General features: G+C 43.8%; 2 protein-coding genes across 5 annotated transcripts; one reads left to right on the forward strand and one right to left on the reverse strand.

Annotated features, from left to right (window-relative positions):
* Positions 1 to 2197: 2197 nt before the first annotated feature.
* Positions 2198 to 13524, reverse strand: ITPA (inosine triphosphatase). The gene is made up of 8 exons (XM_033151206.1): positions 13426 to 13524; positions 11860 to 11917; positions 11714 to 11778; positions 9184 to 9257; positions 7378 to 7409; positions 5851 to 5966; positions 4109 to 4185; positions 2198 to 2641 (listed from the first exon to the last, which is right to left on the reverse strand). Exons 1-8 carry the CDS (start codon positions 13507 to 13509, stop codon positions 2518 to 2520), a joined length of 630 nt encoding a protein of 209 aa, XP_033007097.1. The 5' UTR covers positions 13510 to 13524; the 3' UTR covers positions 2198 to 2517.
* Positions 13525 to 13820: 296 nt separating this feature from the next.
* EEF1AKNMT (eEF1A lysine and N-terminal methyltransferase) lies at positions 13821 to 25804 on the forward strand. 4 transcript variants are annotated; one of them, XM_033151210.1, is made up of 8 exons: positions 13821 to 13935; positions 14873 to 15626; positions 16503 to 16702; positions 17269 to 17464; positions 18622 to 18786; positions 19425 to 19637; positions 21867 to 21998; positions 25323 to 25804. In XM_033151210.1, the coding sequence occupies exons 2-8, from the start codon at positions 14978 to 14980 to the stop codon at positions 25595 to 25597; spliced, it is 1830 nt and encodes a 609-aa protein (XP_033007101.1). In that variant the 5' UTR covers positions 13821 to 13935; positions 14873 to 14977; the 3' UTR covers positions 25598 to 25804. The 4 variants fall into 4 exon arrangements, with proteins under 4 accessions (XP_033007101.1, XP_033007099.1, XP_033007098.1 ...); XM_033151207.1 differs by having other exon boundaries at positions 13826 to 13996; XM_033151208.1 differs by lacking the exon at positions 19425 to 19637 and having other exon boundaries at positions 13822 to 13996.
* Positions 25805 to 27136: the final 1332 nt, after the last annotated feature.

Below are 27136 nucleotides of genomic sequence, written 5' to 3' on the forward strand. Positions count from 1 at the left end.
AAAGTGGAATTTCCAGCTGCACCAGAAGAGTTGAGAACAAAGAGAGAGACCTCTCCAGAGTAAATTCAAGTCAACACAGCCGTAAGGCACAAAGGAGATCAGGAATAATTAATATAGACATAATATTTGATGAAGAATTAAAGGAACAATTGGTGGATATTAAAACCTCACACAGGAAGGAGTTCACTTGCAAATTTACAAATTATTTTATGTGTTAATGCAAATTGAAGTTAATTATTGTAGCCGTGGTATAAGGGTTTTTATCAAGAATCAATTGTATTTGGTTTGAGCAATAATCTGGAGGCAGAATTAAAGGGAATCTGACCCTGAAGTACAGCACGTGGGAAACCAGATCAAATTTATAATTGGCTATGTAATTGATTTGTACTTGAATTGGTATTGCTATTTAGTATTAATATAATAAGATGCATATTGGATTTTTGTAATTGAAAATTAATAAAAAAAATAAACAAAAATAAGAAAATAAAATTCTGTGAAACTTCCTAGCAAGCCCAAATTGGCAGGCCCTGGTTAATAAAAAATCCCATCATAATTTTCCAACTCCGATTTTAAAAAGAAATAAATACTATTGAGCACTTTGCATTTTCCATTCACTTAAATCATTATGGCATCCAGACTAGAGGACTCAAATGCATTTTGTTTCTGCTGCTCTACTCTTCAGCACCTTTACTTAGGAATAAACACCTTAAAAATAAATATGAAATGGACAATATAACATAATAAAATGAGCACCACTTAACATTGTGGATTGGCAAATCTGTTGGTTTCAGTTTCTTGTTTTTCAATCTTACATTCTGTTCTCAACATTTTCACATCAGTTTGCATTTAAAAAAAGATCCCCATAAAAATGTGTCAGCATTTTAGTGTGAATTTGTCCTAATGCACATATCTTTGTATGCAACATTGTCCGGTATGCACAGCGCTCTCTCCTCATATAATGGGAATATCTCATTCTCATTAATAGATGCTTTTCTTATGCACTTTTAACCTGGTAATATATGTCTGAACATATTACATGACTGCAGAACTGCATTGCAAAATTAAGAGAATGTTGATTACTTACAGATTACTGTGTTCTTGTACTGTTTAGGAAACTCTGGCTTAAAAGCAGGTTCGCCTTTTAATGTGAAGTGAATCAAATTTCTTCCCCCTCCTTACTAATGCATATGCCTGGCCAACAACCAGACGATAAAACATTTAAAAGGAAAAGGAAAAATAATACTTTAGCAACCAGCTGTCACTATAGTGGGCCCCACCATGTCCATGTCAGCCCAGGTGTATATGTGGGGCTATTTGATCAGTAGCAGTCACCAGGAGGAGGGCAGCACTTTCATACCAACATGTCAATTAGGGGAGTTCCCCTCTCCCTTCTGGTAGCTCACCAATAAGAGTTAACAAGCATCTGGTAGATTTATAGTCTTTTTATTACAGTATCATGTTCTGAGCAGACAGGCAACTCTCTGCAAGGATAGCAGTTGCTCACTCTAACTCCTCCCCACTTATGCAGCAAGATGTCCCTCCTCCTCTGCATCTCCTTTGTTTTCTGACACGCTCAGACCTCTTGAGTTCAGGGGGAGCGAGGGGGTTCCCCTCCATTCTGGTTCCCCTCCATTCTGGTTGCCTAGCTACTATCTCAAAGCTGGGTAGCTCCTCTCTCAACTGTGCAGCTTCTGTCTCTGCCTGTCTCTCTGCTTCTGGAAATGCTGGGAATGTGGGGTGGGGATATTTTCCCTCCTCTTCTGTTAGGAGCTGACCTCCCTGTGGTTATATTTTCCCATCTTCCGACCCAGACCAGCCCCTGACACAACAGTAACCATCACTGCAGCTTACCAGCAGGAGAAACAACGAGGTCAGCATGGTGCATACACTGGCAGAGTCCCTCTAGCACCCCTGCTAGTGCATTTTCACCATGCTAAAGTCTCTGCTGTCTCCCCCCGCCCCGAGAAGTCACAGTGACACCAGTGATTGGAGGTTAGGCAAGCCCCCCATCATTTCCTGCTATCTGTGTGGTCATTTTGGGGGGGCCCTGGGTTTTGGGGCCCAACCGGAGCTGCACCACTGGCTCCAGTCACTTTAGCTTTTTCTTGGAAGAAGATGCTTTAAGACATTTCTTGTCTCTTTTCTAAATCTGCTCCTGCTCCATTGTTGAATTGCCTTGGAAATTCAAGGGCCCGTCTTGATAACAAAGCACATCAATCCCGTGTTTATTTTCCTGGCAATTGAACAGTTAATGCTTATTCTTGCATCTTCATTCCTGTATGCTAGTATATCTTGAATTCTTCTGGTGCTTCTGGTGAAAATCTAAATCCTTCAACACATATTTGACATGCTGCCTTTTGGAAAGAACTATTTCACAAGCAAAAAAGCTAGAAACACGGGTCTTTAAAGAAAAGTAAAATTATTGGACATGATCTGTGCAGGCAAGTAAACATTGATCTCCAATTTCAAATACAATTTTCTGTACAAAAGCCACGGGATCTCATAGACCCAGACAGGCTAACTGGGACAAGATGTGGTCTCTGTCAAGTTGTGCTCTTGAGAGAAATAGGTAGACAGTTCTTTCAGGGCTTTGTAACGATGAGAGATTGAGTTCTTCACTGACTTGGGCAATTCTGCATAGCTAAGGACAGAAAATGCAACATTATCTCCCGGCGATAGAAGAGTGGCAGATGAAGATGATGCACTACACAGAATTTGATAAGATGACAGGGAGAATTCAAAACCGGCAGGACCAGAGGTTCTTGGAAGAATGGAAGAAATTTGAGAACTATTTGAAAAACAATTGTGAACAACAAATTATGCAAGTAGGTTTGCAAGAAGTTTTATAAGGAGGATCAAACGAAATGTTACGGAGAAAATTTAGGAAAATGATAACTGGTTATAGATTATTAAAAGTAGCAGTGAAATTATGAAAATATAAGATTAAATTATGAAGAATGGAAATCTTTAGACGTGGTTGATGGAAGTCCAAAAATATTGTATAAGATATGAAAGAAATGTTAAATTATGTTTGGAAAATTTATATAAAACTTAATAAAAAATATTTTAAAAAAGAAAACAAAAATGCAACATTATAAAGAGAAACCGTAATAGTCCACCAATTCTGTAGCAGTTTTTTATTATTACTTTAAATTTGCACACCTCCCAGCCTAAAACACACACTCCTGAATTAGGAAGAATTATGCTAGGCATGCAGCACTTCCCTTACCCAAGGCAGCCAGATCACATGAGCACTAACCAGAATAGCCAATGGTTAAGAGATTATGGGAACTGCAGTTCATGCCATCTGGAGGACACCACGTTGGCTCTCATTGGAGATCTTAGAATTTCACTGCTGTCGAACTACAGTCATACCTCTGGATACGGGTTACTTCCGGGTTCGGCGATTCGCACATGCGCAGAAGCGCCGAATCAGGCTTAGCGCATGTGCAGAAGTGTTGAATTGCGTCATACACATGCGCAGACATGACACTTCATGATACGTTCTGCTCATGATACGAACGGAGCTCTGGAATGGATCCCATTCGTATCCAGAGGTACCACTGCACTGTAATTTCCACTGGACTCCACCTGAAAGTAACTATACAGTAACCCTATAACTTACACACATTTAACTTGGGCACATTCTGTTTTATTTATTTGGCAAAGTAAAAAAATAAATAAAGGGTGGGCATCTGGGGAAAAAGACTTTGGCAATCCCATCTGTCATTGCAACCCAATGTGTTTTGACTATAAATGATTTTCGTTTTAGACACAATCTTCGTAACGTCACCCCCACATAAGTTGCAGGCTTACTGTGTCCACAAAGATTTCAGGGCAGAATTATGATTTCCTTGGGAAATAAACTGCATCTTCTGTAGAACTGCAATGTACAAACTGGCCAGAGTATTATTAAAATGTGTATACCTCCCTTCATCTAAAGATCGCAGGACAGTTTACAACAGAAAAGTACAAAATGAGAATACCAAATACATAATAAAAGAAAAACAAACAAATAATTCCCTTTCCACAAAAATTTAAAAAGTTATAGAGCTCTATGAACCCATTTTGAATATTTTACATAACAAAGAGATGAGTAGCCACTTACGTCTTATCATAACCTTCTGGCTGGAAACAAGGATCCCATCCGAAGTCTCTAGGTCCCCTTGGGTCAACTATATGTCCCTATAAGTAAGAGGGTTTTTTAAAGTACTCGATTCCCATTCAGTGCCTGGCATAAAAATTAGTGTAAGCCAGGCTCCGACTGTTGAGAATTCTGAAGGTGCTTCAGAAACATGGAGGAAAAGCTGGAAGGCATCAAAGGAAAGGTACTTTTTCTTTCTTTTAGTAGCTAGTTTCCCTTGTTCATGGATTTATACAAACATTTTACAACTGGTGGCTTTATTTTTGATCCCTTTCTGAAAAACCCCGAACATTAAATTTGTCTTTTTCACAGGTTCCATACACTGGGTCAATGTTTTCACACAAGCACACACACATTTTTCTCTGCTCCCTGTTGGTCCACCCTCTGCATCAACATTCCAAAATGGAACAGTGCCGGAGCTGTCTTGGGCCCTGATTGGTCAGCCTGGCGTTGCCAGTTGCAAACCAGGAGGCGGCGGCGTTGTGATCCAGGTCACCACCGCTACCTCTTTTTTTTGGGGGGGGGAGTGGCTGGTTCTGAAACAATTGCTAACCCATTAACTTCAATGCACAACACAATGCCAAGGGATGTTTTTCCATTGCCTCCCTTGGATGAGGATGCAAGTTTAGAGAGAGGGAGATAAAGGGAAGCAAGTGCACTTTCTCTGCCTTATGGGGGGGGGGATAGAGGGAAGAGACCCACAACAGCCTCTTACCCAGGGGGTGTGACTCAAGGATGGGAAAGTAGCCAAGGAACGGAAAAATGAATGTGTGAGAGTGAAAAATGGAACAAAAAAAGGGAAGGAGGGGGAGAGGTGCCTTGGCATCCAGCCTCCCTGCTCACTTCTTCCCCAACTCATGATGGGTAATTGTGAGGAGAAAGAAGAGGTGGAGGCAGGAGTGGCCATGGCAAAGGGCATTTCACAACCCCACACTGCCAGCCCCACCCCGTGTGCTCTTTTCCCTCCTTGCTTCCTTGGGCAGCTTCGCAGGTGGTTTGAGGGCACCAGGGAGGGTGTGAGCCGGCCCCCAAACATTTATGCAAATCCTAAAAATCACACACACACACACACACACACACAGAGAGAGAGAGAGAGAGAGAGAGATTATACCCCTGAAAATCCAGACATATGGCAAGCCTAACTAAATCGTCTTCCAGCCCTTGCTAGAATAGAGCTTGGGTGCCCCCCTCCCTCAGCCCTTGTTGCTGATGGGAGACGGTGCTTGGATAATCTTGCTTGGCAGGCGTGCGCTGAGAGGTCACCAGCCTCCTTCCCTCAACCTCCCCCGCCCTTGAGGATGCTCTTTACTGCCTTCCAGCCCTCGCTGGGATAAAGCTTGGACGTCCTCCTCCCCCCAGCCCTCTGATAGGGAACAGGGCTAGAGCTGGGTATGCCCATACTGAGTGGTACTGCCGCCCAGGGATGGGGCTTGGAGGAGAATGCTCATGTGCACCAAGCCTGTTTACTCAAATGTAATGAACCATCGAATTAGGGTGCCTAATTTGGCCAAAAAGGTGCACATTAGATTCGAGCAAATATGGCACTTTACCAAATCTCTGAAATAATTATATGTGATGCACTTGAATATGCCATGGAAAGTATTACTGCCATTATACTGGCAAAACCTAGTTTACTCAGAGCTTGGGTCTGCCCTGCTCCATCATTAACCCAAAACCATCACTGTAGCAAAACCTCTCATACACACCTGAGTCTGGCCTTTGAACAGCTTCACTGGGTCATCTGGATTTCCAGTGCTATAGGCAAAGGTGCAGAGAGCATAAGCAGATTTATCTTCAAATCCTGCTAGCAGTTTGTACAGCCCTAGGCCACAGAAAAAAAGAATGTCAGATAATTTATTTTGGGGGAAGTGTTGCCCAACAATCAGATACTTATGTAGAAACCAAGAAAACATACACATTTGAAGCATGAGCAAGTGTCCCACGCACGTCCCATGAATCATATCATTACTATGAGAACTGTACACTTTCCTACTGTTGGAAGGCAGGCTGCTCTTTGGAATTCAATCAGTTCTGCCCCCATCTCAGCACATACTGTTGCCTTGGTGGCCAAAGGTATTGTTTCCAGTGTTATTATTCTGTAAGACTGACATGGTCTTTTACACACTATACCAACGCTAAGGATCATAGAGTTGGAAGAGACCACAAGGGCCATCCAGTCCAACCCCGTGCCAAGCAGGAAACACCATCAAAGTATTCCTGACAGAATGGTTGCTGGAAGCTGTAGCCCTGTGAGGTCTAAACAACAGTTCCCAGGAACTGTTCTTTTTTTTGGGGGGGGGAGAAGTTCTGTGCTTTAAATGTACAGCGTGTATGCAGCCAGAAAGAGCAGATAAGGAAAGGGTTAAACACCCCTTTGCCACTTCTCTGATCCTTGCTGCCCCCTCTATAAGCAGCTTTTCCTGGTTTTTTTTTAGAAAGGGGGTACATTCATCAGCATTTAAGGTCCCTGTTAACCATGGTCAATTGTTTACCATTAATACGCTTAGCTGAATTATTTGCCTCCTACCCACTTGTTCCAGGAAGAAACACATTACAATCCCTGGCTTGGTGCAAGTTTCAAGGAAACAAACTATGAACCCTGACTTAGCATTACAAAACTTGGCTTCAGCTCATGGCTAGCCAGGAGTGAAACAAACCACAATCGCTGGTTCAGATGCAGTGCTAAGCCCCAAGGATTATGGCTTGGGAGGAGCAAAGTGAGCAAGATTTGCTCATGCATGGTTGGCCTTTGTTTCTTGCATACTGTGACATTCAATTGTGGCCGATGTATTGTTAGATAGGAATGGCTAAATCAGGGCTAAAATACATATTCAAGCAGAAAATCAGGGCCATTTCTGCCAGACTAGTACCTCAGCAGTGAAGTAGATTCATATGCAAAAGTATCATTCAAGTCAGAAATAGAGGGAAAGAGAAACAGCTCAGGCACTATCTGTTAAGGCAGATTGACTGGCAATGGAGGGAAGGCTAGAAACATTTAGAATGCTGGAACTGTATGCCAAGGTAAATTCTACAGGAAAAGAAAAGCATGACTGCTTAAGAATGGAAAGCTGGGTATGGGACTGATGGCAGGGACAGACTGCTATGGAAAGTGAACTAGGTTACTAGCAATAAGTCTGGTCACTACAGAGAATCACTATACACTGCAGAAAAAACAGAAAATTTCAGGAGAGGTGCCTAATCACAGAAGGAAGGAGGATTAAATACCAAATTACCTTCTGGTTTCAGCTTCTCTAGGAACCATTTTCTGAAATGAAAATTCAGGTTCAAATAATATTATTTCAAATAAACAAAAGAAACAGTGAAATAGTATTTGATAAGCATGGAAACATAAATACTTTATTTTCAATAAATATTTCAATTATTTATTTAAACCCAAGTGGCTAACTGTTGGCCCTCCAGACTAAAAGTCCCATTGTCCTTAACTACTTTGCTGTCTGGGGCTGATGGGAGTTGAAGTCAAATGACAGCTGGATGCCACAAATTCCTCACCCCTGATGTGATACTGAGAAGCAAAGACACAAAAAGGCAGAAGGTGGCCTCTGAGGAAAAGGGAAAGTGGTTTATGTTGTCCCACAGGTTAGCCAACTCTGATTTGATCACTGTATAGGCTCAGTACAAGAGTCCCAGAGTAACATACAATTTAAAATAATGTATTTTGTAACAACTGAAGTTTCTAGAAGTCTTCAACATCAGGCCCCTACACAACACATTGCAGCAGTCAGGGCACAGATTACTGCAATTTCCATTGCTTCTATTCATTTCAATTCTTTGTGAATTGTGCTAAATGGACTTGTGATCTACAGGATAAGTAAACACTAGTACAGCCAAAGAGGTTAAAGACACTGCTTACCTCTCCTATTATCAGTTTGTTCTTGTTTGGGGTGCTTTTTGGCCCCACCAACCAGGAAGAAAAAGAAAACCAATCAGGCTATAAGTTTGCCATCCAAGTTCTTACTGAAATATAAAGGACGCTCTGGATTCATGGACTTTGAAGCAGCACAAACTCATGATGAAACGGGTGAAAGGCACGTTTGGCAAACCTTTATCATGATCAACTCCTGCCCAGAAACCCATGTCCCCACTGTGCAAGGATGTGCGGATCCAGAATTGGCCTCCACAGTCACTTACAGACACACTGTTATTCATGGAACACACCATATTCATGAAGAAGAAGAAGAGTTTGGATTTGATATCCTGCTTTCCACTACCCGAAGGAGTCTCAAAGCGGCTAAAATTCTCCTTTCCCTTCGTCCCCCACAACAAACACTGTGAGGTGAGTGGGCTGAGAGACTTCAAAGAAGTGTGACTAGCCCAAGGTCACCCAACAGCTGCATGTGGAGGAGTGGAGACACGAACCCGGTTCCCCAGATTACGACTCTACCACTCTTAACCACTACACCACACTGGCTCTCTTAACCACATGAGTGATTGCCAAAGAAGAAGAGACTCAGACTGAAATCTATAGCTCTACACCACTTGGCGACAGAAAAGGGCTGTATTTAAATTTGATGAACTTCACAAATTTTTATCCAGCAAAACCAGTAATAATGGTATGTTTAGTTTTGCTTTAGCTGTTTGTTGTCTTACAAGAATTCCAGGGGCACCAAAGAGAAATTATTGAGATGGAAGCCTGCCTAACAGAACAATGTTTTACTTATTATTCTCTCTTCATTTACTGTAACAATTAAAAATAAACAGAATCCAAAGCTAATTCTTGACAGTCTTGTCAACAGGTTGAAGGCATCTTTCCTGAGTAAAAGTTGTTATTTGCTATGCCAGACAGATCAAGTCAATGAAGACTGTTACAACAGTAGCAGCCAACACGGTGCTTTCCAGATGTTGTTTGATTACAACTCCCATCACCCCTGACAATTGCCCATGCTTCCTGGGGCTGATAGGAGTTATTTGGGTGACCAATCTAAACCACGTGTCAATGGATTCAAAGAATATTGTTAAACACTTTTGATATTTTCCATTTATCAACTATACTCTGAATAAAAGCCTTAACTCTTACTTACATATACGGCCCTGGGAGTCCCTCAAGGGCTTTGAAACACAAACAAGTATCTTCGACAATAACTGGACCCTGGATCTGTTGATGAGAATACAGTGACAATTTAATTAATTAGATAGCAGAGTTCTCCCCCGATATTGTAAAGGGGCTTTGTATCCAAAAGTAAACATGAATCATCTTCCCAAAGAACTTAAAAATATCTAATAATAATAATAATAATAATATGCAAATTTATTGCAAAAAGACACAGCTATGCAGCTGCTACATGGAAATAAGCAATATCCCCACTGTGTTAGGGACTCTGAGGGATTCACCTTCTTCAGGGGATAAGGTTGAGGACTCAGAAGTAGAAAAGGAAGGGCAGATGAGGGCAGATGCAGAAGTGTTTCCACCAAGCAAGCCGGGGGGGGGGGGTGGCATCCTGGCCTGATAATGTGGCACTGCCATCCTTGGACTCTGAGGGCTCCATTGCAGAATCCTGCTCTGTTGCAGTAAGAGGCTCCTGTTACATGCTGGACCCCATTAATTGAAGATTACCCTTCTGGAGCAGTTGGGGCTAATAGCCAAGATGGTTGCTGCTGCTACGATATAGAGCTCGGTATCAGTTTTTGGGTGAAGCAACACCAGACCTCTGCTTTCCTTGTCTCCTTGCAGAGTAGGACATGTATGCAATTCAGAAATCCTTGGGAAAAGGCTTCAATACAAATGTGATCGAAGAACAAGTAAGTTGGCATTAATAATTCCTGCATTGCGGGGCAGGGGCGTAGCAAGGAGGGCAGGGCCCCCCGCCCCCAGGGGTGCCTCTTGGCTTCCTGCCCCGGGTAGCCAAGGGGCTAGAAACGCCCCTGTTGCAGGGGACCCCTTAGGGTCCCTTCCAATTCTACAATTCTATGATTACTGAACTGGAAATTTTCAGAACTGGAAATTTTGTTAATCCTTGCCTACTTTTTTTTTGTTCATCCTTGCAAATTTTTGTTCATCCTTGCAAAATACTTGCCTACAGTATTTTTTGTGTGTGAATATAATCTTTGCATTCTCTTCCACTGCCTCTATCCAGTATGAAGAACTCCAAGAGAATCTCTCCAAAATGACTAACTAAAACTTTCCCAAATTAAATAAGGTTCAAATAACATGTTCCGTAAATCTTCCTATGTACGCATACTGTCAAGAAAAGAAGGACATACTGGGGCCACAAGAGTGGTACCTCGGGTTAAGAACTTAATTCGTTCTGGAGTTCTGTTCTGAACCTGAAACTGTTCTTAACCTGAAGCACCACTTTAGCTAATGAGGCCTCCCACTACCGCTGCGCAGCCAGAGCACAATTTCTGTTCTTATCCCGAAGCAAAGTTTTTAACCCAAGGTACTATTTCTGAGTTAGCGAAGTCTGTAACCTGAAGCGTCTGTAACCTGAGGTACCACTGTATATCAGTTTAATGAGCCCAATCCAGAGAGCCAAGCCTTTAGCACATGCAACAAGAGCTTTTTGAATGACTTTCTAAATCTGCAGTGGAAGAGTGTAGCAGGTGTATTTCAGTTTTGTGTGGAAGAGCTACAGATATGGAAATTCAGTCAAAATGACTTATTTCAGTCCAGATGTGTGCACAAAATTTGAGATCAGGCTGCATGCTACAACCAACAAAAAACTAATAATATTTTTAGAAAAAGAATAGAAAACGGGAAGCATACGATAAGGGCATTTTGAAATTTAAAAATGTAGAATTCATTAACACAGGATGTTGCAATGTTAACCAGCACAAACTGGTTTTAGATCCTGAGAACAGGTCTGTTGGTGACTACCAACCACAACAGCCAAAATGAAAGCCTCCATATTCCAAGACATTACCTACGCTTTTATTTCTGGATGCTGAAGACAAGCACCAAGGGACTGAGGAAACCCAGAAACCCAACCAGCCTTTAAAGTTCCCATTCAAGGTATCTAGTTGGACACTTTCAGCAGACAGACCTTAGAACTAGACCACAATGATTTGATAACAGAATAATTATTATATCCCTAGCCATACATTGTTTTGTGTACCCATTATTCAGTTAGTGAATTATATAATACAACTGATATACATAGCATTTTATAAACTTTAAAAGATTAGATCTTTCCTCTCTGAGGAGCATACAATCAGAATTCAGCACAAGGAACAGAGGAAGGGTAGGGGGATAGTACAGGTAAGATGAGCATAATATGCATTTATTTCAGAAAATTAAAAGATGGTACATTTTGAACACACACTTAAAAATGTCTGGCTACTGAAAGTGGTCAACTAGATGCACTGGATGCAAACAAGCATTCTCTTTAATGACTCATAATGACTTACAGAACGCCACTGAATATACTTCTCATGGCAAACTCAGGTTGGCCACTGTACAATCAGTGAAATGGCACTGAATAATGTTAATGGGAACAGAATACTCTCTGAAAGGCAGGAAACTTGTAATAATTGTAAGTTTTTTCTGGCCTTAGATTTGTGCAATATTGCCCAAAAAGCTTTCAGAAGTAGAGATCTAGAAGAGGGGGGGGGGACCTGCTTAGCTGCTTCCTGGCACTTCTGGATAGAAATGTCATCAGGTTCCCCTTGGTACTCAGGCACTATAAAACAAAAAGGTTGCAGTTAGCATATTGCAGGAACACTCAGAAAGTGCACAAAGATGTAGTGAGGAATGAACTTACAGTCTATTTTCTTTGCAACCAGCTTGTATGGAAAGGAGTCACCTAGGATCTGAATTACCTGCAAAGATGAAGAGCACAGCAATCAGACTCCAATACAATGCTGATGTGAGGCTGCTTCCACAATGGATATTTGCTGTGAATCTGATATGCTTTGTTCACTCACTTTTTACATGGCAGCTGCTCAACTCCATAAACAATACACCCCCTCTCATCCCCCCCATTCAACTCCCCTCCCATTCGAAAACCCAATTCACTCAGTCACGGTTACAGTTATGATTTTTTGTTTTACTTCAATTGATTTGTGGCATCTTGTTGATTTTTTTGAAACTGTATTCTAAAAAATAAATTGCTAAACATTTTAAAAAAAACAACCCGTTTTTTAACTCAATGGAATACCAGTAGTTGTGCTGTTTCCCTAGATATAACAAAATCAAAAATTCTTTCCAGTAGCACCTTAGAGACCAACTGAGTTTGTTCCTGGTATGAGCTTTCGTGTGCATGCACACCTTCTTCAAGCTCATACCAGGAACAAACTCAGTTGGTCTCTAAGGTGCTACTGGAAAGAATTTTTGATTTTGTTTTGACTATGGCAGACCAACACGGCTACCCACCTGTCCCTAGATATAGGCAGCCTATCACACTGTTAGTCTGGCCAGTAATAGCGTTCATAAATAGCTGTAAGTCCATTCTTTTATTTTCTGTGGTCTGCACCTCCTCTTTGGGGATTTATTTAGTTGTTTGTTTGTTTCATAATATGTAAAAAAAAACCTCAGAGTGGTTTAAAACAGTAAAACCGGGGGGGGGGGATGCAACTGTACTTTAAAACATACAAAAGTTAAATTACTAAAACTGATTAAAATCACCTCAACTTTCTAAGCATCTTGGCAGGCTTGTTTAAACAGGAATGTTTTCAGCAAGCACTGAAAAGAGCACAGTGAAGGCTCTTTTGATCTACTTGATCTCAGGCAAAGAGCTCTAAAGTGTAAGCACTGCCACATTGAACGACTGAGTTCTTATCACTGCACAACAGGTCTTTTGTGGCACCTGTAGCAGTGCCAATTCCACCTTTTTTTAAAAAAAATACTATTTTTATTAATTTCCCAATAAAAACAGCCCCTAGAAGTGGTGTAGCAACCCCCTCCGGTGTCTGGGGCGGAGCTCTTCCTTAGAAATTGCCCAAAGTCGTTGAGAACATCGCCAAAACTTGCTAAGCAGGCTTTCTGAAGGGCTGCCTCAGCCCCCACCCCCGGCCAGCCCCAGAGGCCCCTTTCACCAGGGGAGCTCGTAGCCAGGGCTGCTGCTGCTGCTGCGGTGGAAGGCAGAGACGTGAGGGGGCATCAGAGGAGGGAAACTGGGACAGAAGCCAGGGTTTCCCGCAGCACCCCGACCATCATTCAAGGCACCCCAAGGTGACACGGCTCACTGGCTGACCCTCGTGGCTCTGCCTTGCTCACACACGCCGCCTTTCAACAGCTTAAAGCAGGGGAGCAACGGCGGGTGGCGGCTAAACAACTTGCGCCTTGGAAGCGTTTCCAAAATCCCCTTCCGCCCGCTTCTTCTTCCCACCTCCTCCAGTTTCTTGGCATTGCCGGTGACAAACACCACACTCCTCGCAGCTGCTGCTGCTGCTGCTCCCGGCGGCGTCGCCATCTTGGCGTCTCCTCAGTTCACTCAGCCAATCCCACAGCTAGAACTCATTCCCCGAGTCAACTGCCTCCTCCGCCCACTCTAATTTGGCCAATGAGAGAGACGGATGGTGACTGACGGTTGGTTTCTCGGTTGGTTGGTGGGGAGCCGTGACAGGCAACTCTGCAAGCCATTGGCGGGAGACGCCAGCATCCAATGAGCTTAGAGAACGGAGGGGGAGGAGCCGTGTGAGGAAGGCGCTTCCGGTGTCTTGTCCCACTGCGCAGGCGCAGTTTCCCGTCCCCACTTCTCTCCTCGCCGCTGATCTCCTCGCTCGGCCGTGTCGCCAATGGAGGCGCTGCGGCTGCTGCCCGGGCGCGCGCGGGATTTCTCCTCAGCCGGCTACTGGGAGCGCTTCTTTCGGGAACGAGGCGGGCGCGCTTTCGAGTGGTACGGCGAGTGGCAGGACCTACGGGCCTCCCTGGGACGTTACCTGCGGCCGCGGGACTCGGTGAGGCGAGGAGCCGTGAGGGAGGAGGGCGAGGAGCGGGAGGACGGGGCCGGAGGAGCCCCGCGAATGGGTGGCAGCGCTTCCCGCACTTTGGAACTCATTGCCTCTTGATAAGCGCCAGCAGGCGCCTTCGCCGCGCTCTTTTCGTCCCCTGCTGAAAACATCAGTACTATTATGTATTGCATCTTCATCCGAAGATCTCAGGGTGGTTTTAAAGAATTGCAATTCCCCTCCCCCTGATTTTATGGTTTTTACCTTTCTGTAAACCATTTTGAAGTTTTGTTGTTATAATCAAGCAGTGTATTAATTTTATTAAATAAGCAAATAAAATAAGTGTTTTAGAGGATATTGTAGGGTTGTGAAAGGTTCAGAGAAGGGCCAACACAATGATGTTGCGTGTTGCAGTGTTTATAGCATGAAAGCAACACTTTTGTGAACAACCCCTTGCAGCTCTCCCCACCCCCATCCCTGTTTCCTCCACTTATTGTGTGTAAGGAACATCCTTTATATGCTGCTGAATGAGAATAGTTGTCATGTTTTAATGCTTTCACAGGGTATTTAAAACTTATTGCCAGAAGAAAATGAGCAAATTACAAGGAAAACACAGCCCTCTGCCTCCTGTGTTTTTCATTTCAGTGGCCTTTGTGTAGTGGAACTTGTTGGTGATTATCTTTTTTTATTTTTTATTTTCTTCTTACTTCTACGCAACCAACGGTTTTATTTGGGGGTATTTTGTGGTACGTAGCAACTGTAGTTGTGGTTGATAATCCTTCACATGTTCTTGTCTCTGAATTCATGAGACTTCTTGGAATGTCTGTTTTAAGAAACCATTTTGGTTTGCTCACATGTGACATTCATTATGTGCTTTCCCACTAGATTCTTGTGGCTGGCTGTGGGAACTCAGAACTGAGTGAGCAGCTCTATGATGAAGGGTATCAAGATATCATCAATGTGGACATCAGTGAAGTGGTTATCAAGCAGATGCAGGAGCGCAATGCTCACCTGAGGCCTAAGATGACTTACATGGTCATGGATGTTTTGCAAATGGATTTTCCTGATGAGCGCTTCCAGGTGGTACTGGACAAAGGCACACTTGATGCCCTCCTGACTGATGAGGAAGAAACCACTTTGAGTAGGGCAGAAAGGATGTTTGCTGAAATTAGCCGTGTTCTGCAGTTTGGAGGCCGCTACCTCTGTGTAACCTTGGCCCAAGCACATGTATCGAAGATGGCCATAGAATATTTCTCCAGGGAAGGCTGGATGGTGCGAATACACCAAGTCTCTGGCGACAAAGCAGGAACTTCAGAGGGAGAATTTGCCTTGCCCATCTTTGTCTATGTAATGACAAAGATTAGGCATGTCCCAGGCTCAGCTTTATGCATCCTGGAGCTGTGTGCTGAAGCACAGGACAAGCCTATCCGGTTCAAAAGCACTGATCATCTGATTGAGGCAGTGAAAGAGAGACAACACTACTCTCTGCTACGGAGCCAGATCAATAAGAACCCCAGTTCAGGCACGGTCTCACTGGATCTTTGCAGCAAGGACACTGGCCGAGCCCGTTACACTTTGCATGTGGTGCACAACCTGACTGTGAAAGTGCCTTTTGACAATAAATTTGCTATCTTTATTGGTAAGTTTCTATCTCCTTGGCTGGCCCAGGTTGGAAATTTCAAGTAAAATCTAAGCAATCCAAGAGTCTCAACGTAGTCTCCCTCCCACACTGCCAGTGATGTTTAAGAAGTGGATATGTTTTATTATTATTAAAGCAGCAGGACCAAATATACTGAATAACAATGTCTTAAGAACAGCAAATGATCTGTTTACAGCATTATTTTCGCTCTCAGTGAATTTACAAACATTGGCTAAAAATCCCATGTATTTTTTTGTCCCCATAGTGTAGTTTCTCATCTTCTTACTTCCAAAGGAAAGCAGCAGCAAGCCTGAATGGATTAAAAAAAAGAAGGGGGTTGGCTTTTACAATTGATCCTAGTCATGTCTGCTTTTCCTGTTAAAGTGAAGTAAACAGCACCTGCTGCCAAATCATAGGAGTACAAACCTAGCCCGTAAAATAATTGTCTTGAGCAGGGGTAGGCAACCTAATGCCCAGGGGCCGTATGCGGCCCAATCACCTTCTCAATCTGGCCCACAGACGGTCCACGAATCAGCATGTTTTTTCATGAGAAGAATGTGTGCTTTTATTTAAAATGCATCTCTGGGTTATTTGTGGGGCATAGGAATTTGTTCATCCCCCCCCAAAAAAAATTAAATATAGTCTGGCCCACCACATGGTCTGAGGGGCGGTGGACCGGCCCACGGCTGAAAAAGGTTGCTGACCCCTGGTCTTGAGGATATAGTCATGACGTCTGTACTATTAACATTCTATATTGGAGATGGAGTAGCAGTCTGTGACTTGCTTCAGCAAACCCCACATAAGATGTTGACTTTGTTCATGTACTTGGACAATTGTTTCTTCATTGTCTATATTTTCTATTTTGCCTCTCCCCAGTACCACAGGGCAGAGAAACTGAGTGGCTCTTTGGGACGGATGAGGGACGGAAGCAGTTGGCTACATGTGCAGGATTCTGGCGTCTAGTAACTGTGGCTTTGCACAGAGATCAACACTATGAAGGTATGGAAGCCATCCAGGCAGAACTGTCGGAAAAGGTGATGGAGCTGGCTCCACCAGGTCTCCCAGCCCAGCAGCAGGTAAATGCTGAGGAACTTCTAAAATTAGAAATTATTTTTTCAAGGGCTGCAGAGAATGAAACCATGTTACATTTGCTGATTGCACAAGGCTTTTGCTTAATGTTCTCTTGGTGCAGAAGATGATGGTATAGGAACTCCATTGGCCCTCCTGTAGGGAGGTGCTAGATGCCTTTGAACAGCAGCAGTCAAAGACTGCACACTTCAACCATCCTTTTTTATTTTTTTGCTGGAAATGAGTGTGTGGAGCTTTCCTAGCTACTGCTGCCAGAAGTAGGAGCATTAGAAACATGTCAACCACAATTTTGACTTGTATGTATGGGCCTCTTCAAGCAAGATAAACTAAATATGTTTTGCAAGATCAGGTGTATCTAGAATTCTTAGAATAAAATTAACATCTTGCCTAAGATCCAAGAGAGAAGATCACAGGCAAAACTGAGGCAGGCAGGCCAGTGGTCCAACCCACTTTAAGGTAATTTCGCATGTGATCTGTTTATTTGTCTGTTTCCATGCTTTTTGATAATGCCTTCTGTAAGGTGGTGGCAACCTCTGACTGTCTTCTCCTGCAGGTGCCTTTTCTGTCAGTGGGAGGTGACATTGGGATCCGCACCATCCAGCATCGTGGAACTAGCCCCCTTAGTGGGGAATATGTTATTGAGGATGTGAAAGGTGAAGGTGCCCACTACTTCCGCCGCCTTATCTTCCTCAGCAACAGGAATGTGGTGCAGTCAGAGGCGAGACTTTCATTCAGAGGTTCCCACAAAGGTGAAATGAGGTGTGGTGAAGATGAAATGGGGATGACCTTACTATAAGGAAATGAGGCTTTGCCAAGTAGCTGCCAACTATTGACCTGTAAAATGAGGTTGCTGGGAGGTGTGGGAAGCAGAATCATAGGGATTGGACAAGTGTGGAAATAGCAAGTTGTGGCAAAAACATGCATGATCTGGAGTAAGTATGTTTCAGTTGCAACAGAGGAGGTTTCCATTCCTCTGATTTTTGGAGAGAACTAAACTATGACTTGTGTGTGTGCATGAAAGCTTGTAAAATAAGAGGGGGTCATGTAGTGCTTCCTCTCTGTATTGAGTATGTGCAGGCATCCACAGGTCCACTCAGCTGCTCACTAGTTATGAGTGCTGCTTGAAAGGGATTCTGAGGAGTTTCCCCTTATCTGAGCTTTGGGCATGTGAGGACTGCTTTTCCCTGCAGACTGTCCATATGTTCTTATTAAATGGCTTGAAGAATTTGCAGTAAGAATTAAATATTATAAACCTGAATCAATATGGATCCCTGCTGCTGCTGCTGTCCTGTGGCCCATTGTGTGTCAGGATTGCATGAATTCAGTTTTGGTGCATGAAGTCCTTTTATCTGACCCCTTAGCAGTATTAAGGGAGCCTCATTTATGTATGTACTGAGGGCATAAATAACAATGGGGAGAATGAATCTTCTGGGTTAATGATTCTAAATAAGCACAACTCTTATTTACAGAACATGAGCTAGACTGCATGGGTGTGTTTCCTGTCTGCAATCTACCTTTAGAAACCAAGTTACTCAACTCTAAAAGATTCTTATGTATTAGGTTCTTGCTTGTACAAGGGAAAAATGCTTTCCACATTCTTTGAAGGTAGAGAAGAGAATTGTAGAATTAACAATGCCATCAGAAGAGGCTGTACTAAAAAAGAAGAGGTGGCTGTACTATATGAAAGGGGAAAAAAATTATTGAGAGGGCTTAGGTCTAGCAGAGCATTGATTCTTGCTTCATGCTCAGCTTGAATCTAGTGGTGGGGGGACATCCCAGGAGCTACCGGTATTTGGAGTTGCTGTCTCCTGCCCTAAATGTTTTCAGTGATCACACCTCCTTCCCTACTATTTCTGCATGGCAGGAATAGGTTTGCCTATTTAAGTTGTTCTTGTTTTGCTTTCAGGGAATAAGAAGCACAAAAGAAAGAAAAAAACAGCCTCCATTAACTCTGCTGAGCCTACTGCTGTACCAGCCGGTCAGTCCATCGACAAAACCTATCTGTGTTGTGCTCACCATAGAGCCATGATTGCAGGATTGTGCCTGCTGAGAAATCCCGAGCACCTCCCAGGTAATTAGCATGATCAACCTAATTTCCATTTTCACTTGTAATTTGAGTGAGTAGTTGTGTTAGAGAAATCTGCCACCTGTATTCTGTTGCACAGCTAAAATGTAGCCTGCGCAAAAAGCGTGAGGGAATCCTGCTGCTTCTCTACAGCCAGGCATTTACAGATTGCTAGCAGTAATTTCACTGACCCATCGTCAATGTAGATTGTGAATATGAAAACAAGTGTCTGGCACCCTAACCATTCCTGAAATATTCCATAGATTTTCATTGGCTACAGCCCACTTTGTTAGACCGGAATGAAAAGGAGAGTGGGGACTGTTAGCAGGTATACATATATGAATAAAGAGGGGGTGTGGAATTAAATTGATGGTGCCAAAAGGCCATGAAATGCAGTGGGTAATGGCGCCACAGTTCAAATCTGTTAAAGTCCATAATATGCCCTTCAAAATGTGCCAGTAGGAGCTCAACTTCCATTAAGTTCGCAGTTGTAATAGAGCCATAGGGGGTTTACATATGTATTGGGGTTTGGTTAGCACTGAGTAGGGTGATATGGAAGCCTCATATCTCACACCTCGTAACTGGCAGATGGGTCCTGTCAGTTGTGCCTGTTGATTCATGCCTGCTTTGTGTGCTGATTGCAGAGGCCCTGATCCGTGTGCTGGTTATTGGCCTGGGTGGCGGCAGCCTGCCCCTCTTCATCCATGACTACTTCTTGCAGTGCTCTATTGACGTAGTGGAAATTGACCCAGCTATGTTGGAAGTGGCTACACGCTGGTTTGGCTTTTCACCTGAAGACAGGCTCAAAGTTCACATTGCAGATGGCTTAGTTTATGTTGACAGCCTTACAGCAGAAGGTAACCATTTCCCATATAAGCCTGTGTAATCTGTTCTGCCTTCCAGAGGCCAAGCGTTTCATGATTCTCCAAAGAATCTCTGTTGTACTACTGCTTTTTTGTGTTGCTCACAACAAAGAAAGGAGGGAACAATAGCGGGTACAGCAGGGGTGGGGGACCGCCTACATGTCAAGAGTTGACCCAAGGGGTTGGGAAGAGGGGTCTGCTTCAATGAAACAGCGGCAAGCTGGTTTGAACTCTGCTTACCAGCTGATGAAATGAGGGCTCAATCCTGCTCTTCATGGGTCTGCTTCACCAGTGCTTTCCCTGGGAGCTTGCTGTTGAAGCAGTACCCAGCAGGATTGAACCCTGTCTACCAGTGATGTTGGCTGATTGACAGGTGTGTGTGTGTGTGTGTGTGTGTGTGTGTTGAGGATAAATGTCCATGTGAGCCAAATTGGACCTCCTGGCTGGCCAGGATTGGCCCACAGGATTTTTTTTATTGTAAATTTATTAAGAAAAACAAAACAAAAACACTCTTAATCCTAGATAGGATCTAGTACTCCATAATGTACCTTTGCAGCTGGACTGTGTCCTTAACTTGTGAGGCAATTCTAAAATAAAGTACTGGCATTAGTTATATGCATACTTAATTGAATTCACTTCTATGAAATGTGTGACTGGCCACTAGACCTGGGTGATTTTTCAATATATTGTTGGTTATGAAGTCCACAGCACAATAACAGTTTCATAAAATGTTATCGGGCAAACATTGCGATTTTGAGAAAGCTGTGTAGCCAGCCAGTGCTTCCGCTACCTCCTGCAGGAGCAGCGAGCAACTCACAAGAGCAGGCGTAGCAGCCGTTGCTGTGTTTCGTTTGATTGGCAACGAGCCCCAGCTCAGCTTTGCTGCCTCGGCAAAAGCAGGTGGCGATTATGAGAGTAGCTGGGAAAGCAGCAGCCAGCCAGCAGCGGAAACTTCTTTGGATTTTGCAGCAAGCCAGTAGCCAGCGTGACAGGCTGGTAGGTGTGGTTTACAGAGATACTGGTCTCCGCTGGCTTGGGGCTTCTTGCTGGGAGCCCCCTTTGTCCTTTGCCCCTTTTTCTTACCCCCGTGAAAGAAGAAACGGGTTGTTTCCTTCAGAGTAAGAACAAAAAAACATTCCCCTGTTATATAACTCTTTTTCTTTACTTCCATCTCCCCTTCTGCCTGATAGATTGGTAGGATGGGGGCTTTTGGAGGCCCTTCTGTGTCACAATATGGGCAAATGTGCATCAAATTTCGATATTTTTGTTGTTGTTTAATATTTTCTCAGATTATTTGTATTCATTATGATTTAACACTGTATTTTGGATTGTCCTGAACCTGAATACAACCATTGGGAAAAGATGCTACACACACTCAAAGGAGAGAAAGGAAATAAGTATAGCCATGATTCTACTTTCAGCTGCCTCCAACTCCAATTCCCTCGTTCCGTTTAGCAGTGGTTATGGTATTGGGGGGTCAAAGAGAAGTAAATGCAAAAAAATCCTAAGGTAGAGGGTACCCAAATGTCTAGGGCAGCCTTTTTGAGATGATTTTGTACTACAGCTTCCCTCATTCCTGACTGCTTGCACTTCTCACAAGGGATGATGGGGGTTGTTGTCCAACAAAACCTGGGACCCTAGATTGAAAAAGGATGGTTTAGGGCATTGCACTTCACTGCACAATTTCTGTTGCACATGCTGCAGGTTACAAGCTCTGGTAACCCGGAAGTAGCTATTCCCAGTTGCGAACTTTGGCCTGGGGTGTGAGCAGAAACTGCGTGCTAGAGGCGTGCGCACAGTGGGAGTCACACTTTCGCTAATGGCACCTCAGGTTACGAGCAGTTTCCGGTTACAAGGACCTCCAGAACAGATTCTGTTCGTAACCAGATGTACCACTGTAGTAAGTGCATTCTTACGGAAAGCAAATGGGCTTCCTAGACCAGCCTTTGCCAGAAGTCGTGTTCACTGTGTTCAAAATACCTGGAGGACACTAGGTTATGAAAGGCTGAGCTAGACACACTTGAGATGGATAGAAAATGTTTCTAAATACCTTGTTGCTAGATAACTGCTGTTTACAGAGAGTCCTGTTGGTAAAAGACAGGTTGGTGTGGTCACACTGTTGCCTATTTTAGTTTTACACCAGGGCACTTACATATCCAAACACTTGTTCTGCTTCACCCTATTTCTGTTGATCTCACAGATCCACACTCCTATTTTTTTCAGCTTCATCCTTTTATGATGCCATCATGTTTGATGTGGACAGCAAGGACTCTGCCTTGGGTATGAGCTGCCCACCCCCAGCCTTTGTGGAGAAGTCCTTCCTTCAGAAAGTGAGGACACTTCTGAAGAAGGAAGGTGAGGGTCAATTGGCCTTAAGTCCCTGGGTGCCCTGGGGCAGATACCTGCCGTTTTCATTGTTTCTGACTAAAAGCCATTACAAATTCATTCACAGATCCAGCAAGTCAATTAAAACCTGTTAAAAGAAATCCAGAGATATACATCCTTTTACAATAAGTCAAAATAATGAATCGTCTGCACAGTCTACAGCATTGTCTTTTATATAGCTAGCACGAATACTTTTAGCGGCTTTAGCAAATAGGGCTGTTTTGTACGTGACAAGCAGATCACAGTCAGATGATAGCCGACATATTTTCACTTCAGGGTTCTGTCTCTGTAGCGGTGCCTGTTTATCTTGGTAGCTCAAATGCAATATGGTATTAAGATTTGTGGGATGAATCATAATAACCTGAAAGACCTGGAAGTGTGCCAGAATAAGTTCCTAAGGTATCTACTCACACAAAATGCACCTAGGACAGTGATGGCGAACCCGTGGCACGCGTGCCACAGCTGGCACGCAGAGCTCTCTCTGCTGGCACGCCAGGGGCGGGGAAATGGCGCCGCCGCGCAGCTCTGCTCATGCGTCCTGCCAGCGCAGGCGCAGCAGCAGACAGCAGCAATTTCCCTCCTTGGCGCCTGTTCCAGTGGTGTTTGGCTGCTGCTGCTGCTGGCTGCTGCGGAGGATTCGACGTGAGGCCACGACGACGACGAGGTAACAGCAGCGGGGGCTGGGCCAGGGGCGGCGGGTGGTGGGTGAGGGGGAAGCCCTCCTTTTGAGCGCTGCGAGCGGGGGGGGGGGAGTGGAGACGGCGCTGCTCACTGTGCTGCTGCCTCTCAGGCTTCGCTCTTCCCTCTCGCGCCTCCCTGCCTCCCTCCCTCCATCCGCACCCGGCCGTCTCTCTCTCTCTCTCTCTCTCTCTCTCTCTCTCTCTCTCTCTCTCTGTTGCCCCTCCCTCGGGCACCTTCGCCCCTTCTCGCCCTTTTTCTCTCCCCTCGCTCCTCATATTCCCTTCCTTTTGCGCTGCTGGTCTCCTTCAGCCTCCTCCAGATTCTCGTTCGCTTTCTGTCCCTTTCCCTTCCTCCTTTCCTGCTCCTCTTTGCGTCCTTTCCATTTCTTCCACCCCAGCCCCAGATATATTTCCTTCAGCCTTCTCCACTCCACTTTTCTTTTCTTTTCTCCCCTCCGCATTGCATATTCTCCTGATGGGATGTGGGTTTGCATTGTAAAAACATCTCTTCTTGCTGGGGGCAAAAAGGATATTTATGAAGGACACAGCAGGCATGGAGAGGCAATTTAACCATTTCCTCCCATGCTGCAGCCCTAAGGACTGTTGCTCTTCTGAGGTCAATTCCTAATTTGCTTTGGAGAGAGCCTCCCGTGTTAACATTTGCATTTCCTACCAATGCAAATAGCAATTTCAAAGGGGTGGTTTTCATAAGGACCACAATAGGTGTGGAAAGGGTTGAACTCTCCATCTGCTGTGGCCCTGATTATTATCAACTGCCCCAATTGATGCTATTTGCATTTAAAACAATAACAGCAAGCCAGCACACTGGATGCAAAGACACATTTAACATCACATCTTGCTTGCCCCTAGAAATGCTTGTAAGGAAAAAGAAAAAGAAAACCTTTTGGAGCAGCACTATAATCTCTATCTGTTACTGCTATTCAGAGACTGTGCATAAGATGAGTTATTTCCACTATGCTAACACATATATCTGCCTGACCAGCAGCTTAATTTTAGCACATATTCTGTTAAAGTGATCCATTTATTTATTCGATATAAAAATTCTGTCAATGTTCTACTTCTGCCTGTGTCTCCATCTGTTCACGAAGATCCACAAATACCATTTGGACACAATTTCAGATGCAGTGTTCAGAACTGGGCTCTATAAGTACTTGACATCCTGATCATATGCATATTGTTTCAGTCTGAATCAAAGTTGAAATAGTAACAAACTATCTAAATATCACCTCCTGGCAAATAGAAGGGGAAGAAATGGAGGCAATGAGAGATTTTACTTTCTTGGGCTCCATGATCACTGCAGATGGTGACAGCAGTCACAAAATTAAAAGACGCCTGCTTCTTGGGAGAAAAGTAATGACAAACCAAGATAGCATCTTAAAAAGCAGAGACATCACCTTGCTGACAAAGGTCCGTATACTTAAAGCTATGGTTTTCCCAGTAGTGATGTATGGAAGGGGGAGCTGGACCATAAAGAAGGCTGATCGCCAAAGAATTGATGCTTTTGAATTATGGTGCTGGAGGAGACTCTTGAGAGTCCCATGGACTGCAAGAAGATCAAACCTATCCATTCTTAAAGAAATCAGCCCTGAGTGCTCACTAGAAGGACAGATCCTGATGTTGAGGCTCCAGTACTTTGGCCACCTCAGGAGAAGAGAAGACTCCCTGGAAAAGACCCTGATGTTGGGAAAGAGGGAGGGCACAAGGAGAAGGGGACGACAGAGGATGAGATGGTTGGACAGTGTTCTCGAAGCTACTAACATGAGTTTGGCCAAACTACGAGAGGCAGTGAAGGATAGCCGTGCCTGGCGTGCTCTGGTCCATGGGGTCACGAAGAGTCGGACATGACTGAACGACTGAACAACAACAACAAGGCTTGTTCCATACAATGTCAGTCTGGCATATAATCATTATTACAAGTTGAGTATCCCTTTGTCTAAAATACATGCACATGTAGAGTTTATGGTTTTTTTCAATAAAAAACTGTAACATTGAAAACTTTGTTATTGTGTTTTACTTTTACTTTTAAGACTGCAAATGTTTGGACAACTGTAGGAGTTTTTTCTAACTAAAAACCTCGATATTCAGGTTTAATTGCAGTGTTGGCACTTTGAAATAAAAAAGTTTTTTTTCCGCTGCAGTTTGGGCACTCGGGCTCAAAAAGGTTCGCCATCACTGACCTAGGACAATGGGAATTTTGAACACTGTACTCTAACACACACACACACACACAATCCCACCTTGCTACGCCTGTCTTGGCCCCTTTTCTCACACCCAGAAGATAAAAACTTTTAAAAACAATCCTCCTTGTCGACCAGCATTCAAACACCACCCTAGGCTATGGATCAACTACTCAAAGGGGTGGGGTACATTTAGGGATGGGGGGATGGATGTTCTGTGGGAGGGGCCCTCCTAATCTGCTCTGGGGTGCCCCCAGATGGAAAGATAAAATCACAAAATACATATTAAAAACAATAACAGAAAAAAACACAAATCAATAAACCCCCACCCCCTCCTACAAACACATCTAAATGGGTGTTATGTGATCTCTGACATCTGCTTTGTAATAAGCAAAATGTCTTATTCCTCTCTGCAGGCCTCTTCATTCTAAATTTGGTGTGTCGAGACACCCAGCTTCGAGATGCTGTTCTGGCTACCCTAAGAGAAACTTTCCCTTTGCTCTATGTCCGGAGGATTGAGGGAGAGGTAAATGAAATCCTATTCTGCCAGCAGCAGGCTAAATGCAAGCTACCTCCTGCAGAGCTCCGAGACACAGCTCAGATTCTGGAGAAGGCCCTGCGACAACCTGGTCAAGCATGGGACACTACTTATGTCCTGGCAGATGCACTGGAAGCAGTAAAACTGGTGTGAAGAAGGATAATTCAGTCCCATATGGTGCTTTCTGGAGAGAAGCAGCAGCCTACCGAGGTCTGAGAGTAACGCTGCCCATCTGTTGCACTCCCACACTTGTACTGTGGAACGACTGCCCATCTATTCAAAGCATTGTAGGGATAAGATGTTCCTAGACTGCCCTTGAAGGCTGCACAGGTAGCCCTTCTTCATGGAAACTGAGATGTTGAGGATACATCCTATAAATGGTGCCATGATCACTTCTCAGGAGTAACTGCTTATCCTGGACATTCCTGAAAATTGGGGTAATAAAAATTGTCTTTCTCATTCTGTATAGTTGATGGGAACCTAACATTAGGTGCAGATAAATTATTCCCCTTTGCTTAAAATAAAATATATTTTATTGTGCAGTAGCTGTTGTAGTGTGAAGCAATAATTAATGATTTCTCCCAACATTAAAAAATAGGCAAGGTGGACCATGGTATGTACTTATAAAATGGAATCATTGATGGGTGGGATAGAAACAGTAGCCTTATAGAAAAGTGTGATGCATGAGGGAGTTTTGTGCCTACAGAGAGGCAAACAGCCTCTTTAGCAACATTGTGAACACATTACTGACACTCTCTTAGCCCTTCTGTGAAAGTGGGAAAAATTCAAGTCTGCATATTTTAGTTCTACCTCAGTGTGAGTCACCACCAACTAGACAAGCTTCCCGGTCTGTTGTGGCATGACCTTTTTGTAATGTCTAAAGCTAGGCTTGATGAGTTGTGAAATACCCAAGAGGAGGAAAAGAAACTCCCCAAGTTTGCCAAAAAATATAACAGAAAGCTCAATGTGGGGCCTTCACAGTGGAGAGGAAAAACAAGACTGAAAGAACTTAAGAAGTTTTTTTTTAAAAAAAATGTGTACCATTTGGATTATAAAGCTAGTGTTCTTCCTGGGTGTCAGGTGAGGCAGGAGTTTAAACAGGAATACAGTGGTACCTCGGGTTACATACGCTACAGGTTACATATGCTTCAAATTATAGACTCCGCTAACCCAGAAATAATACTTCAGGTTAAGAACTTTGCTTCAGGATAAGAACAGACATTGTGCTCTGGCGGCGCAGCGGGAGGTAAAGTAGCTAAAGTGGTGCTTCAGGTTAAGAACAGTTTCAGGTTAAGAACGGACCTCTGGAACAAATTAAGTACTTAACCAGAGGTACCACTGTAGTTCTTCCTCTTGGCCACAGGTATGGTCAGAGTGCTAGGATGTTGGGGTGCATGTAGCTTCCTCCAAAAAGCCAAGAGGCAAGGTGGCTCCCTCCCCCTCCCCCCCCCATTGCCTTGCAAGGAATGAGTGAGTCACAGAGTGACCAACTTTTCCTCCCTTGTCCTGAACAGGAAACAACCTTTCTGAGAAGGTATTTCAGCCTTCCTTCTATTTCTCTTCAGCAGCCACAGAATGGTATCCAACAGCAATATTTAGCAAACTTGTCATCCTTCATAGAGAAAACATCCAAATATGCAGTCTAATCTCTGAGTTCGAAACAAGAACTTCCCACATCTTGTACCAAAGTAA

The sequence above is a fragment of the Lacerta agilis genome, chromosome 6 (assembly GCF_009819535.1).
Source record: "Lacerta agilis isolate rLacAgi1 chromosome 6, rLacAgi1.pri, whole genome shotgun sequence".
In the NCBI taxonomy this organism is placed as follows: domain Eukaryota; kingdom Metazoa; phylum Chordata; class Lepidosauria; order Squamata; family Lacertidae; genus Lacerta; species Lacerta agilis.

Bases quoted from the DNA above. Each gene is read 5' to 3' on its own strand.
- ITPA (XM_033151206.1), bottom strand. From the start codon at position 13,509: ATGGCGACGCCGCCGGGAGCAGCAGCAGCAGCAGCTGCGAGGAGTGTG. The intron at 7,410-9,183 runs GTAAGTAAGAGT...TTTTCATTTCAG, and splicing joins GGACTCCCAGGGCCGTATAT to AAAATGGTTCCTAGAGAAGC. The intron at 2,642-4,108 runs GTAAGTGGCTAC...TTCTGTCCTTAG, and splicing joins CCAGAAGGTTATGATAAGAC to CTATGCAGAATTGCCCAAGT.
- EEF1AKNMT (XM_033151207.1), top strand. From the start codon at position 13,835: ATGGAGGCGCTGCGGCTGCTGCCCGGGCGCGCGCGGGATTTCTCCTCA. The intron at 13,997-14,872 runs GTGAGGCGAGGA...CTTTCCCACTAG, and splicing joins ACCTGCGGCCGCGGGACTCG to ATTCTTGTGGCTGGCTGTGG. The intron at 18,787-19,424 runs GTAATTAGCATG...TGCTGATTGCAG, and splicing joins AAATCCCGAGCACCTCCCAG to AGGCCCTGATCCGTGTGCTG.